General features: G+C 35.6%; 1 protein-coding gene and 1 long non-coding RNA gene across 7 annotated transcripts; one reads left to right on the top strand and one right to left on the bottom strand.

Annotated features, from left to right (window-relative positions):
* Positions 1–5,345: 5,345 nt before the first annotated feature.
* Positions 5,346–10,724, bottom strand: LOC132037831 (cyclin-T1-3-like). 3 transcript variants are annotated; one of them, XM_059428466.1, is made up of 8 exons: positions 10,663–10,699; positions 10,516–10,562; positions 8,912–9,229; positions 8,656–8,737; positions 8,129–8,263; positions 7,872–8,047; positions 7,610–7,761; positions 5,346–6,705 (listed from the first exon to the last, which is right to left on the bottom strand). In XM_059428466.1, exons 3-8 carry the CDS (start codon positions 9,139–9,141, stop codon positions 6,182–6,184), a joined length of 1,299 nt encoding a protein of 432 aa, XP_059284449.1. In that variant the 5' UTR covers positions 9,142–9,229; positions 10,516–10,562; positions 10,663–10,699; the 3' UTR covers positions 5,346–6,181. The 3 variants fall into 3 exon arrangements, with proteins under 3 accessions (XP_059284449.1, XP_059284448.1, XP_059284451.1); XM_059428465.1 differs by having other exon boundaries at positions 10,516–10,724; XM_059428468.1 differs by having other exon boundaries at positions 8,912–9,159; positions 10,516–10,724.
* Positions 10,725–10,944: 220 nt separating this feature from the next.
* LOC132037830 (uncharacterized) lies at positions 10,945–13,627 on the top strand. 4 transcript variants are annotated; one of them, XR_009410026.1, is made up of 3 exons: positions 10,980–11,329; positions 11,944–13,134; positions 13,210–13,627. It is a non-coding gene; the product is annotated as an uncharacterized LOC132037830 (long non-coding RNA). The 4 variants fall into 4 exon arrangements; XR_009410024.1 differs by having other exon boundaries at positions 10,982–11,329; positions 11,944–12,055; positions 12,147–13,627; XR_009410025.1 differs by having other exon boundaries at positions 10,945–11,329; positions 12,147–13,627.
* The last annotated feature ends 1,613 nt before the right edge of the window (positions 13,628–15,240 follow it).

Below are 15,240 nucleotides of genomic sequence, written 5' to 3'. Positions count from 1 at the left end.
ATCCTGTTAGCTTGAGCATTTCTTGTTTTATTGACAGACAGACAGAGCGTGCTTTGAGGGAATGATTATTCAATATTTGAAATTCAACATGATGCTCGCATGTTTTTCTTTGTGAAAAAAGGAAAATGATCTAATGACCAATATACTGGAGATTTGATATTTCCGTCATTGGTAATTTGTTGCCGATCCATATTTCTGTCATTGGTCATTGGGGAGAGAATAATATGAGAAGCTTATAGGTGGTAGACTATCTTTTATAATTTGTGAACTTGACGTGGGATTGGATAGCAAGCTGCCTTAGATACATAGTTATCTGTTAGGCTTACCCAGGAATTGTCTCGATTAGATTTATCATGAGCAGAATTTTGCACATTCGGTGAAATTCCACTTTTCTTGTTTCAAGGTTATGCAATGCTTGTGAGTTGTATCTACCGGTAGCAGAACTGGTATACAGGTAACAAAATGATGCACTTTGTTAACTATTTTATACCCGTTTCCCTTTTGTCACGGCTTCTTGTGCCTGATAGTCATTTGTGATTCATGCCCTCACAACCAGAATGGATGCATGTGGAAAGCTTGAATTATAGAGCAGCCTCATCAGAACCTCCTCATGGTGGATTTTGTTTACATACTTACACACATTTTAAATGAGATGCAGTTGATAGATTGATATACATGAATTTGAAATGTCTGTATAAGAGAACGATTGTTCCAAAGAATGTGGATTCGTTTGTTTGAATTTACTGAAGTTGACTAAGCAGTTGTCTTTGTTGTGGCTGAGACATGATCAACTATAGATTTATCTCTAGGTGTATTAAGGATCCTGAAATCTTGATATAGCTTCTTTTTTTCGTTTTTTCATCTTTCTCTTGCAACTGAGAACTTCAAATATTTTCCTATGGTCTCTTCTGAGTACCATGTTTTCATTTTCCCAAGTTAAAATATATCCTCTCTAGACCTGTCCTTTTCCTCTATAGCTACCTTATCTATCTCCTTGCATATTGATGCTTGTTAGTTGTAGTTTTTAGTCTCAGCCTTAAAATGATCAATTTTGCTTATAGAGTTTATTCATCTTATTTCAAGGTTTTCCTCTAACCACTTGAAAAATGTAATCCGTGCTCTGTTTGTAAGATCAAAGTCATTACTAAGAGGTGCAATACTCAAATTGTTATAGGTGATGAGGAAAATTCTTTTTTGGACTTGTCTGAATTTTGAGCCGTCGGAAAATAGAACAAAGCTGCAGAAAGTTCCTTGCAAGATAAAGGCTGCCCAAAACTCCTTGGTTGAGCAAGTAGAACCCTGCAAAAATGGTATTCTCGCTGTGCTTGTTCCAAAGGAAGAGATCAACTGGGAGATTGAAGGAATAAGAAAACCTGCAAGAAAGATTTGGAAACCAGTACCAGTTTGTGTTTGTTGGTATTATGGAAGGAAAGGAATGCAAGATGTTTTGAGGGAAAAAGAGATTCTATACCTAAGTTTAGATGCTTATGGCTTTTGGCTTTTTGGTGTAATCTTCAACATGTCAAAGATGAAAATAGCTTGGTAGATTTCGTCGACTCACTACAGGGGTAGGAATTGTACAGAAGAAAACATTTTTTTTTTTTGTTTTTTCTATAGGAGGGTGGGTTCAGACTATGTGAATGACTAGCAACATGTGAGTGCTAGACCTTATTTCTATCAGTATAACTATGTTACCTGTTCAAAAAAAAAAAAAAAAAAAAAAATTACTTCAAAGATTGTCCAGCTACTATATTCCTCCTCTGTGGCTCTAAGTGTGTGTTTATTTTCCTTTCAATGATGTTTCCTTGGTACTTAACAAGCTTTAACGAAACATGCCGTTCCTCAGATTTATGGAACATGAGCAGCGATTATGCGCCAATGGCATTGGTAATGGACAAAATTACTGCCAAATGTTCAAAAGAACAAGGACCATATATCGATGCTCCAATCCTGAGATTGATCGATAACCTAGTTAATTTAAGTTGTAGAAGTGATGAAGTTCAAAGCTGCTAAAGTAGGTGAAGGCTGACTGATGGCTCAAATGCTGAAACAGTCGGGAAATTCTATAAAGCAGAAAAAGAATGAAAAGGAAACTAAGAGAGCTATCACAGGAATACTATGAGTGTCTTGTTAATGGTGAAGGCCTGGAGTAATGATGTCTATGATGATAGTTGTATTGTGGTGTGTCAAACAATGGCAGTGCTGTTGGTATGGTTATGGGATTGTCTTGACAGCTCCCTAAAGAAAAAATGCTTGCAACAATAATCACAATTCCAAATTATACCTCTAGGCAACTGTTCTGAAACTTTTATTGAACTGTAGGTTGAGGCTCACTGCTCACATAGCTCCTCCAAAGGCATAGGGTAACTATTGTAATGTGCTCATGTGCTCTCCTCCTAGTCAAATATCACTCTTGAATTTCTTTTACCACGAAACCAGTCATGAATTTTATGAATTTGTTTCTCATTCCTAGTTCATGTTTCTACTTTCCTCTATTCTTTGTACATCATAGAAGGCTGGACAAATATTTTCCAAAGCCATTGAGTTCTTCGTATTGCATTTTGCAGCGTGTGGACTCTTGACTTGAGTACTCCAATTAGGCAAAATCCTATATTCTTTCGTTTGCCTATGCATTAAGACTTTTCTTCTTTAATATGCTTGAAAAGGTTAAATTCATTTCAAGTACTTTGATTTATTCCTCAGTTTTACTGCTTTGGTAATTGCACCTCCAAAGGCCCATGATTATGTGTCCTTTAGATAAATAGCTATCAAGCACGGACTTCTTTCAATATCAAGGTATTGATGAACTTTCCCTATCTATTTATTTTGCTTTTTCTATATTGTATCCAAGGTTTCATCCCTAAAGCACAGTGCTATGCCAACATATAGGATTAGAAAAGTAAGTTTGGTTCTGTCTTCTGTTCCATGCTCCAAGCATCTTTGATCCTTTTGATTATTCCAGATTGCTTAGAGCCTCATTTGATTTGCTTAGTTTTCGTACATGTTTTTCGAATTTTAGTTGATTTTTTCACTATACAAATTCCATTTAGTTAAGTTGTAGATAACAACCCTGTTCAGTAAAAGTGGATATTTGGATTCTGCTTCTAAGTGGAATCTGGTACTGGTTAATAAGTTTCAAACTGATTCCACTATTGACTCATCTAATGCTATATTACATATTTTGAATCACTTTGTCACACCCCTTTGCCTACTAATTAGCAGTTTTGTGTCCCTTCTATATAGTTTTTAGCTGTTCCATGTTGGTCACCTCTTATTTAGATGTTAGTTGATAAGTGCCATATCTAAATTTCTTTCCATCTACTGTGTTATGTTATTCTTGGTTTTAAGACAGGTTGCTTCAGAGGTTGGTAGCTTAAGTGTTTTGTTTAAAAGAAAAAAGGACCTGTGGCGCCTGTATGCAGGATTAACTAATCAGATGAAATACTGGCCAATATGACAGACACTAGGGATGTTTTTGGTTATTGAACAATTTTGTTTGCAAGTAACTTGTTCCTTTTGCAGAATTTGAAGATGGTATGGCTCTCCAACATTTCTTTTGTCTGTGCACAAACAGAACATTCTTCTACCTCTCTATTGGTCAGAATGGTGCAACTCAGTTACTTCCATATTCTATTGTGATCAGTTTCATGTATGTATCATTAAAACCAAAGCTCTCTACCTTTATAGCACCATAGTCGTTTTGCTAGTATGGAGGATTGCCAGTTGTCAAATGTGACTTGTTCCTAATGCAACTCTCTTCAACTCTTTTCATTTTTGAATCACGGAGCTTTAGTTCATCCTTTCTCCACCAGAATCCTGAGCTCTCTGTGAGCAGAACTTTTAGTTTTTTCTTGAAAGCACCTTCGAGAAAAGTTTTTGCTGTATATTTGATCCTTTACTACTACTATTCAGCAAATTATTCTGGGAAGGCAGTATTCAGTTATCTTTGTGAAAAATGTGCAGATCTGATCCAAAGTATTTTTGCCAATATCATTCATTAATTTATCAATATCACATGTAAACCAATAGCCTAAAATTCTTTTGTAAGTAATTTCATTTGTTTTGAAGCAAACACATCAAAAATGTATTGATTCACATGTTGTGGATATCTAGTGTTAATAGAAGAACCTGATAAGGAAAGGACTGAGCGAATGAAACTTGCCTCAAAGGTAAAAAGGAAAGGAAAAAGCGTAGAGGTTGATTAATTTAGCAAATTCAATTTTTGGACTATAAATTAAAGGCATTCCTTTGAAGCAAGCTGAATGTTCAGGAATTTAGATAGGGTGATACTGTTATGCTTTGCAGTTAGCTTAGTTTTGTGGTATATTGTTTCTCTGTTATCTTTATCTTCTTTTAGCTGTTTGAACCTACAGGATTGCCCTTGCTCCCCAGCCAATGTGTTGACCAATGCTGATCTATTATTTGGGGAGACTATCTTCTATTTCTCCAACTTCTTTTTGTGGTAATCGTTGTGCAAAGTATCTAAACATGGCATCAATTCAGATCACTGCGCAGAGGTTGGTCCATTAGACATGTCTTTTTTAGGTTAGTGATTTGATCCATTAGGCAGTCTGTTAAGCAAGAAGTAAGCAGCAGATGTGAATTATCATTAACAGCCCCAAAGTCTTGGTTTGCAGCCATCAGACGGCAGTAAGTTGCGGAATGTATTGTTATCCAAGTATGCCAAGGTTAGGATTAAGGTTCTTGATTGATGTAACATTACTGTAGGTACTTGGTAGTAGTATGTATTCTTTGCATGTTTATTAAAACACTTCTTTCAATTTTTTTCCCTCCCGGCCAAGCTTCCAACTTCATGTTGCTGGTTTATCTCTAGAGTGGAAAAAAAAACAGGTGAAAAGTCCGAGAACCCATATTCAACTGAAATGTTGCTGTCGTTTAACAATGACTTACTCAGAACTGCAGTGAACCATGTCGTGAAGAAGAGCCAACGAGTTTCTACCACCACCACCACCACCCCTTTTCAAAATAGATGTTACTTCATCTTTGACTGTTTGGCATCATAAAGTCCAAAAGCTAAGAAAATAAGCCGTATCATCTTACCCTGTGTTCCCTACACCAAAAGTATAGACTGTATATGCATTTATACTTTTACAAAACATGTGTTTTGTTTCTCATCCAAAACATTTTTACTCCTTTCAAGCCAAATAGGCCACATGATGCACACACGTACAGTATTCCAGATCTGCTTCAGCTCTTAGTGTGGATTTTTACTCATATGATTAATTAAAACCTGCAATTAACCATAAGCTTACAGATCATAAAGTAATGATTTTGACAACTAAAATGTTCTTGGTTTCAAATAAGAGAGCTTTCAGTTCAAGATAGAATGTTCAATGATGACTTCCGAGTCATCGCTTTTTTACTTATTAATCGAACAAAAATGCTCACAACAAAAAGAATTGTTAACAGTACATGTTGACAAGCTCGTGTCTTCTCTGACTACAAGAATACTCTGATGCTTAGCTAGTACAGGGCAGCAAGAAAACAAACAATACACAAATTGATCACTTGAAGTATTTCTTTCTTCCGCTATAAGCAAACCCAGTTGCAAAAAGTGCACTTATGAGGGACTTGTTTACTTCCCTCTGGCAATGTCTTCCAAACTTACTTCCTTACGAAATGGTCTCTCCAAAACCCATTAATTTGATCTGCAAGCTGACATCCTCTCTTTCTTTTTGTGCTAGATGATTCATATCATGTGACCCCCTACCCCCCCCCCCCCCCCCCCCCCGCGGGTATTAATCTTATTCAACGCCTAGCTCAGCAAATATCTATTCTACCCTCTCTCTGGGGCATCCGATCTTTAAACAGTTAAATTTTCTACTGAGCTCAAAAAGACATTAAAATAGGAGTGGTTAGCTTAGCTTAGCATAGAAATGGACTGCGCAAAATCATACCCTTTATATAAAAAACATCAAGGCATGAAGAGACATTATGCGCAGTAGACACCGTAGTTGGAGTCCATTATCAGTTAAACAAGAGTTGAACCAGATACCAGAAATATGTTACCGTAACTGTTTCTGTATTTCAAACTTCTTAGCTGAAATTTTTCACCTGCACCTTCCTAATTCAATGCATCATATAAGTGTGATCCTCTTTTGCTTTTCTGCTTATACTTCCATAAAACCTATTTCATCCAATGAACAACCAGAAAGTGGCACTATCCCAAATTTTCCAGCTCTCTCTCAATCCAAGCTTCACTATCGATCTCATCATACATGGCTGATTTCTTCAGTGAAGTCAGTTCCAATTTCCGCCTCTTCAATCTCTGCTTGATTCGATCAATGTCAATTTTTCCATTGTGATCACCGACAGAGACAGTCTGGCAAATTTCTTTTCTGGACTCATTCTTTAATGGCTGACAAACACCATCCTCAACTGCACTATTTGCACTACCACACTCGCTTGTCTCCAAATGCTCTGTCTCCTTGACTGTGTTGAAGCTGTTGCAGGATTCTTTCTCGCTGAATTTGGATGTTACAGATACAGATGACCCTCTAGTCTCCACCAATTCCTTGTTCCTGGAATCTTGTGCAACAACTGACACACTTGAGATACAAGACTCTGTGCTGCTTGAAGTTGCCTTTCCAGCAACGGGTTTTGATTCAGTCAACTTGCCAGAAGTCGATGGTATTACTTGTTTCTGATTCTGCTCCAGCAACTGAAGCATCTTTTGAATAACCTCTGAGAAACAAAAAAAAAGAAAAAGAAAAAGAAAAAGTGAGGTGCCAAGTCATTAAGGGGGTAACAGGATGGAATGGAAACATTTACCAAGGAAGAAGGGTTAGTTTATACGAAAAAGTACGTACAAAGAAGCTCAAACAAGGCAGGAGTGCTGAGTCCCCACAACTTCTGGATTATTAATTGTTATCTAGTGTAGAGAACATCACAGCTTCAGGACGTTTTCATTTAAAAAAAGGTTAACTGCAAACGAGTCTTCAGTAGAAAGTAGGTCTCTCTTTTAGTGCTTCATTTAAGACATTGCAAGGGTAAAGGATTGATCCTCTGGTATCCCATATGTGGCAACAGTCTTGCCATGTGAAAATGTTGGATTGGTTTAAATTATCCAAAGAGCAAGAATAAGGGACATATGATGTACACTTTTAAGGAGATAAATCAGAAGTACTTTACAAGACTACATTGTTGTCCTATTTCCTTGAGCGGTGCTTTCAGTATATTACTACATGACCCCAGAATGTAAATCACTTACCTCTGTGAATAACATTAGTTTGATGTGATTGAAACTTTACTTTACAAGCCTTAGCCCAACCATTTCAAGATTACAGAAACAAAACTGCATTTCCTGTATGCTTTTCTTCTAATTGAGGAAGACATTATAAAATTGATCCAAGTGAACCAAAGATGCCAAAGCCCAAAGGTGAAAATTTTGCAACCTAATTGTCTGGATTGTTAGCGAGAAACAGCTCCAATATTAAATTTGCAGCTCTACCATCAGCCTATAGATTCAGTTGCCTCTTCTTAAGAACTCACCAGCGTTATTCTGATTTTTACTCTATAATGGATATTTCTTCATCACTTTTAAATAACATGGAATCGTGAAAACTCTGTAGGTAAATATATAACATACCTTCTAACTGCTTTGGAGCAACGTCAAATTGCATCCACCAAGGATTCCCTTTTCCGGCAGGCAATTTCACCTTCAGAAGTTTAGCAGCAAGGAACATGGAACCAGCAGCGATATAATGAGGCTTATACTGCAAGCAGAGTGTTGTGCGAAGCCTACCAACCACATGATAATTAATTTCTAGCGTTTCAAAATTGGAAGTAGAAAATAAGCGAATCACATTCTACAAATAAAGAAGCATCATGATCGCATGAAAGATACTAACCAATCATTCACAAAATTCCAGGCTACTTTGACGATCTCCTTGTTAGAAATTTCCAACCTCTTCATAGCAGCAACAAGTGGCTTGTAAGGATGTTCGATGTTAAGATCAAAGGCAACTGTCACAAGCAGCATTCTCTCACCAGCTACAACCATTTCCTTTTCCTTATCGCAAATATCCTATGATATGAAGCATGACTTTAGAAAAACAAAGTACAGAAGATAGCGCGAAATAACAAAGCTGAATATTTGATAACACACCTTCAGTCTGATCCTCAGTGGAGCTGATGGATCCCATTTATATACAAGCTTGTACGCAACAACAACAAGATCACTCAGCCAGCGTGGTGTTTCTTCAGCTTTGCCAGCAAGGAACATGCTCACAGTTGCGACAATCTGCACAGAGTGCAGTGCCACACCAAAGAGTGCATGATGAATCAAAAGATAGGGACATACTTAATGCAATGCATTAAGCCTCATCTGGCTTAAAATTGATATCTGAACCAATTCCAGTCAGTCTTACAAAGAGTAACATCAGAATTTACCAAGGAAACAATTTTACATTAGCTATATATTTTACTTCTCGGCAAAGCTCCACATAACATTGTTTATACAAGTGTTTTATCCTGTCAAGCAGCTCAATTCCCAGTTTGGCAAAACAAATATTTTAACAGTCTGCAAGACACAAACCATGCTTCTAAAATACCCCTAGTGGGAAGGAATTAACAACAGATCTGTTTTTTAATTAGTAACAGATCTGTGTTACAAGACTCAGAAATGACTTCTACCTGCCAGTGGTTCTTTGCATGAGACTGGCGCATGTAAAAGCGATGGCAGAACATCATTGCAGTAGCTATTGTCACTTGAGGCCTGAAAAAAAAAAATGTCCAACAAACCACCTATGAGAAATTGAGCACACACAAGTTGCATGAGTTCTCCAGGAAAAAGGGAATAAGAGAAAGAGACAGATCCAAAGGATATGGTAGTTGCCTACATGTAAATATCAAAAAAAAAATTATACGATTAGAATAGAGGGGATCTTACACTTTCAGCTCTATCCCAAGCTCTTGCAGAAAAGAGCAGTACAACTTCCTTAGATGTGACTCTTTTTCATAATCAATCCCATCCCTTGTTGATGGAGAGTGATTTTCTATTTCTTCTGTAGTAAAGTACCATCTCTGGGTAGAAGACTCAGATTTTTCGTGAATGTGCATACTAGATGCAACTCCCGCAAACCCTGGATAAGAAGCGTTCTCTGGCAGTTTCCCTGCCATGGTCTTTCCCTCTCTTACCTAGCAGAGTAGCAGAACAGAATTTGGCAGCTGAATAAGTTCTTCGTTCCAAATAGGTAAGCAGAATATTCTGCAAGTAGTAAAATATAACTTTCTTAGGAAGTTGAATCCTTGCTACGTTTAAACGTCCAAGAAAATTCATAGAAACGAGAATTTCCAAGCCAGTTGCATTCATGATCAGCGAACACTTGATGGCTAAGACGTGTTACTTGAGAATCTTTTACCTTTTTGCTACTTTTCCAATGCGGAACTCAATTAGCACGGATATCAACATGAACCGTAATGAAATCATGCTTAAAGACTATTTACAACAAAAACAGTTGAAATATAGCATCAAGGCAAAGATTGCTTATTGTTTAATTACCGAAATTTGTTTAACATCGGTAAGAAAAAAGAAGAGAAAAATCAATTTACGCTAAAGAATACACCTCCGAGAATTTGAAAGTAACATGCATCCATTGGACAGGTAGCATAGAAATTGAATAACCTTCTCTAATTTCACCTCTGATATGGAGCACTTGCAACATTTTTAAGTAAAGTATTCTCTCTCTCTAAAGATCATCCCCACTAACTAGAGATCAGAAAGTAGTTGTGTGATTAATTGAAACCTATTTTCTCACACGAAAGACCGGGTGGTATGGAGATTTCTCAATTATGCTATAATAAACTTGAGCTTATCACTAGAAAATTGCAAGTTATAATGACATCCAGCAAATTTAGCTAAAGGATAATTTCACTGAACAATGATATTAGTAGACACACACATAGGAAACACTGAACAAACACTCCTTTTTGAATTCATTAAGACAAAGTCAACACATAGGAAAAAAACACAAACTTCAGATCCAAACACCTGAAAAATTGAGGAAAAGGGGCAAACGTGATCCTTTTACAAAACTTATAATTTTCTTGATCATATGTATATACCCAACTCCAATCAAATTATTAAGAAGCTATTCTATACAAGACACTGTGGAAAACTTGACCCCAAAAAAGAAGAGTGTGACAATTCTTGGCAAAGGAAATTAGAACCAAAACAATAAACAAGAACAAATTATATTAAAAGACATAATACTAAAAAGGAGTATAACAATTCTTGGCAAAGGAAATTTGAACCAAAACAATAAACAAGCACGAATTATTATATTAAAAGCCATAAATCAAGAAAGATCGATGTCAAACAATTCACATGCTTCTCCACTTAATACAATCCATTGAAGGAAAAAAAAAATGAGATCTTGAATTTCAACCAAAAAAAAAGAAAGAAGAAAAGATCTTGAATTTCCCATCAACAAACGAGCTTAAATTGTAAAATTTTTGAAACCCAAAAAGGAAAAAAGGAAGAAAAGAGCAAACCTGAAGAAAATTGAGAACAAAGCTTGGGATATCCGCTGCATGAATGGCTAAAGAAAAAGAAAGTGTAAGTTGCAATTTAATGTTTTTTTTTTAAGGTTAAAGAAAAAGAATGAAAGATATTGTGGGAACTTGATGAGTTGACTCAACAATATTGGGTCTTCTTGTATTTCTGGGTTAAGTCTTGCCTTCAAAGAATTGCTTTGCAAGTACAACTCCTTGCCTTTTGCTTGTCGGCCAAAGGGCAACCTGCAATTTCCCTTTTTACCTTTTTCTTTTTTGCATTTCAATCTTTTATTTTATTTATGTTGTAAATTGTAATTACATTTCTATTTCTATTATTTTTATTTTTATTTATATTATATTTATATATATATATTTTTTTAATTTAGAAATGGGAGTTGGGGGTACGAACAAGGGCAATTCTGAAACTATGAATATTGTTAGGGGTAAAATGGTACTTTAAGCTTATGCTTGAATGTCAACAATACGTGTCCAATGTTAAAAGAGTAGGACACGGACACATCTAGAAGTTGGAATTCCTTTACCATCTCTTCATTCTTACTCTGGGCAGTCCGCAACGGGAAAGGTGAACGAGCACGACATCAAAGATTACACGCAAAGGATCGTAAATTGTACAACTCCTATAAACTTTGCCGGATTGCAATTTTCGAACCAGGTGTAGCACTTTAAACATTATCAACACTACATTTGGGTTTAGTCAGTGCATTTCTCTTCTCTTTCACTACTCTTTGTTCCATGCTCTCTGCAATTTTGCCTCGCTACTCCCTGGTTGGAAGTGTCACTTCTCTGTTTGGTGAGTATTTTTACTTCCTTTAGCGTTTCTCTTTTTGCTTCAGTCTCACGCTTCTCTTTTGGGTTTAGACTTTTGCTATTAGTTTTGGTGTGTTTATTCTACAAAGATCTATCTTAATTTGATTTTATTTCTGATCATTGTTTGTTGGTATTGTTCGTTTCCTCTTCTTTTTCTGAATTTTTTAAGTTTCTGATGAGTTTATTCTACAAATTTCTTTCTTATTTAGACTTTATTTTTATTCATTGTTTGTTGGGTATTGTTCGTTTCTTGTTGAAATTTTTACATAAATGTTCGTAATTTGATCTAATTTACTCCTGCCCACTTGGATATAGACACATATTGTAGGAATCTTCTGGTGGATACCAATCTGAATTTTTTGGGGACCGAAACTTAATTCCGAAATCAATTGCTACTTCAAGAACTCGATGAGATTCTAATTCATGAAGCACTAATTTAAAGCTCAGAAAGTGATTCAGTTAAAAAAATTGCCAATTTTTTTTTAGAAAGGAAATCCCATTGAAATTTCATTCTCATTTATAAGGATTCGAGCTTCAATATGTGCTAATTTGCCTCCCTCCTTTCTTCTTAATGGGTTGTTTCCCCCGGTTCAACAGAATGTCCACAAACAAAGTTGCTGCGGCACGTAGAGCTCAAGAGAATAAGGAACAACGATGCGCTAATTGAAATTTGAGACGTCGCACCAGATATGCACAAATGCACACAAACGTATATTTATTATGTGGATGTGCCGTTTTCTCTTTTTCGTTTGCTATCCTGATTACTCTCCTCCTTTTTCCTCTTCTACTTTCAATTGCAGAGTTCGTGATGAAAGATCATTTTGTAGTGAAAAATAACGAGAAGGCCTATATCGATACGCTCAATGGACATGTCTCTCTAGATAATTTGAAGGAGGCATTTCTTTTGCATTAATGATTCCTAATAACAAGCTTTAGCTTCTTGATTTTTTTGCAGGATTCATTGTTGGTGGACAATAACGGTAACAAGATGTCCTTTAATTGTAATTAAAAAGAACTTCAAATTAAGATTTTAACTAAATGTCTTTGATTAAGAAATGTGCGTAATGGATGAGAAAAAGAGTTAAAAGCGACAAAATAGAAGAAAAAACTTATGGACGTGGTCCATGTTCTTTTTTCCAACAATTGCTTGATTTGATTAAGTTGTAGCGTACTTTTTGTTGTTTTGTTAATGGATTGTATCTCTTTTTCGGTGTTAATTAATGGGTAAACATTAGAATTGATATTTTGTAGACTTGAATGGAGAAAAAAGTGTGAAATCGAGGGGAAGTCCAGAGCACCAATACGAACACCATATGTGCATCCAAATTTGATTCCCTGAAAACTTAATATTCATGGAATGGTACATTCATATTATTTTATTGACATTTTGATATTATGTTAAGAATAAGATATTTGTGTAAGCCATGATATTTTAATATTGTGTTCGCGAGATTCATGAAGGCACATTTTAATTCACCATACAAGAAACTTCACTTTGACATTATCCTGAAGCTAAGGTTATTTATTTCATCATGAAGAAAGATATGAAGTCAATAAAACCTTCTAAATAGAAATAATGCTCTAATTTGACCAGTTTTTGCAGTCAAAAGCATTTAAAAGTCAGCTAATTGTTCAATTTGTTTTCCTTTCCATGTTCCTTTTAAGGTATTGGTTTACCTATTCGAAAATGCTTAATATTGCGCTGCTTTCTTGCAGGAAGCTTCTAATGGGAGCTGCATTTGGAGGAAAAGATGCAGAAAGAATGACTAAAATGAAATAGAAGTTCAAGTAAGGCAGCGTTAATGTGGAAGGATCACTTTTAGTGTTCTTGTCAATTATTTAACTCAATGCATCTGTCCAAAGTTGACAGGAGAAGAAGTTTTGATTCAAAAGATACCCTTCTATACGTTTCTGGAGCTAAAGCTTTGAACAACATAAAGGCTTCTCATTATAATTTCACTCCTACTTTGGGACATATAAAAGAAAAAGGAAGTTTATATAGCAAACCCTTGCTCCCTTTACTATTTTAGAAAGTATTAATGTTTTGCTTGTCTATTTCCCCGTCTCAGTTGGCAAGGCCATCTTTGCTATACTCCAAGACAGAGGCAGAGTTGAATTACCATGTGCTGCATTATTTCATCATGGTATGATCTTGACCTTACATATCCTGAAAGCTTCTTTCAGTTTCAGTATGTGCTTTTATCTCATATTTTCAGTGAATATAGTGATGTAGTTAATTGATACTTCTCCAAGCTAGATGACTAATATTTTAGTTGGTTTATGAGTTGTTGAAGCATTTAGATTTTAGTTATTTTGCTGTGTCAAATAAAGATACCAATGGATGAACTGTAACTTTTTGGTGATATTGATGCATTATAAATTTGATGATGAATATGACCTGTTATGAAGGAACGGTTTATGGAAAAGTATATCCTTTGGTCCTTGTTTGATGGGAGTAGTAAATTTCGTATATCTTAACACATCATAGATCAAATTGCTGGGCGGGCCCTGTGCATCGCACGGGCATCTCCTACTAGTTCTTATAAAAATCGAGATTGTTGTAAATAATATTTAAGAATGTCCATGTTTCGGTAAGGTACTTGTAGAGCAAGTTTTGGTTAGAGCCAATGTAACCAAGAACCAACTTAGTTACTATAAAACTAATCTAGTTAGGATTTAACTTGTTACTTGGGGACCAAGTTCTTTGCTTCCTATAAAAGGAGGGTTTTTATTACTATTTGAAAGACCATCAAAATATTGTAATAAATTCTCTCCTTAAGCTTCCTCTCTAATTCTCTTATTTGACTTTCAATTATATTATTTTATAGCACGTTATTAGCACGAGTCTTTAATTTTATGTCACTATCTCTGAATTGAGCATTTTCATCAACAAACAAGTGTTCATTCTTTCAATAGTCACCATACTATCCTACTTGCAATTAGAGGTGTCAAACAGCGGGTCAAAATGAGTTGAATTAATAAATGGGCGAGTTATTGACCCGCTCAAAAGCTACTTGGGATGAAATGGATCGGGGCGAAATGGGCTAAAATGCGGGTCATAACCCAATCCATCCAATTCTTACGATCTTTTAATTATTTTATTTATTCTTTATAATATTGTAGTACCTTATAAAATTATTATTCTTCTTTTGTTAAGGCTATATATAACCTATCAAATAAGAAAAAAAAACTTTTGAAAATATTTTGACAAGATTTCTAATGAGTTAATTTTGGCTACATATCAGCGCAACTTTTGATAGGCTGAAATGGGCTGAGCCAATAGATGGTCAGGTCGATAACCCGTCAAAACCTTGACAGATTGGGCGGATTATGTTTTTATGGGATAATATTGCCACCACTACTCGTAACCCAAGGTATGTGCCTTATTACGTGTAGAAGTTTCCAGACCACCATTTGCTTAAATGCAAAAAGACGGGTACTTTTTTATTGAGAAAACACATCATTTCACCCCTAAACTTGGCCGCACAATTCATTTTAGCAACTAAACTTAACTTGTAATTATATACCCTCTAATCTAGTATGAAGTGAAATAAATATCACCTTTAATGCTGATGTGGCAAAAAAGAAAAAAGAAAAAGAAATTTAGGCAAGTAAATAACATAAAAAAGTGGGCCCGCTGATATATGTATTATTATTATTATACAATAAAACAATAAAATAAAATAAAAGTAACCCTAACCCTTTCTCCCTTCTTCTAAACACCGCCCCCACTCACCTCTTCTCTCCCTCTCCTTCTTCCCCATCGTTTCAAGCTTACCACAGCAATTCAAGTTCTCATCTTCTTTCTTTTTCTTTTTCTAATACAGTCCGTCATAACCAAACCTATTTGGGTAAAACTCGTCATCTTTGGTTTAACAATGGCTTCATCTCCAC

This window comes from Lycium ferocissimum, chromosome 11 (genome assembly GCF_029784015.1).
Source record: "Lycium ferocissimum isolate CSIRO_LF1 chromosome 11, AGI_CSIRO_Lferr_CH_V1, whole genome shotgun sequence".
NCBI classification, from domain to species: domain Eukaryota; kingdom Viridiplantae; phylum Streptophyta; class Magnoliopsida; order Solanales; family Solanaceae; genus Lycium; species Lycium ferocissimum.
Note: the sequence above shows the minus strand (reverse complement) of the source record. Positions and strands in the feature narration are given on the sequence as shown.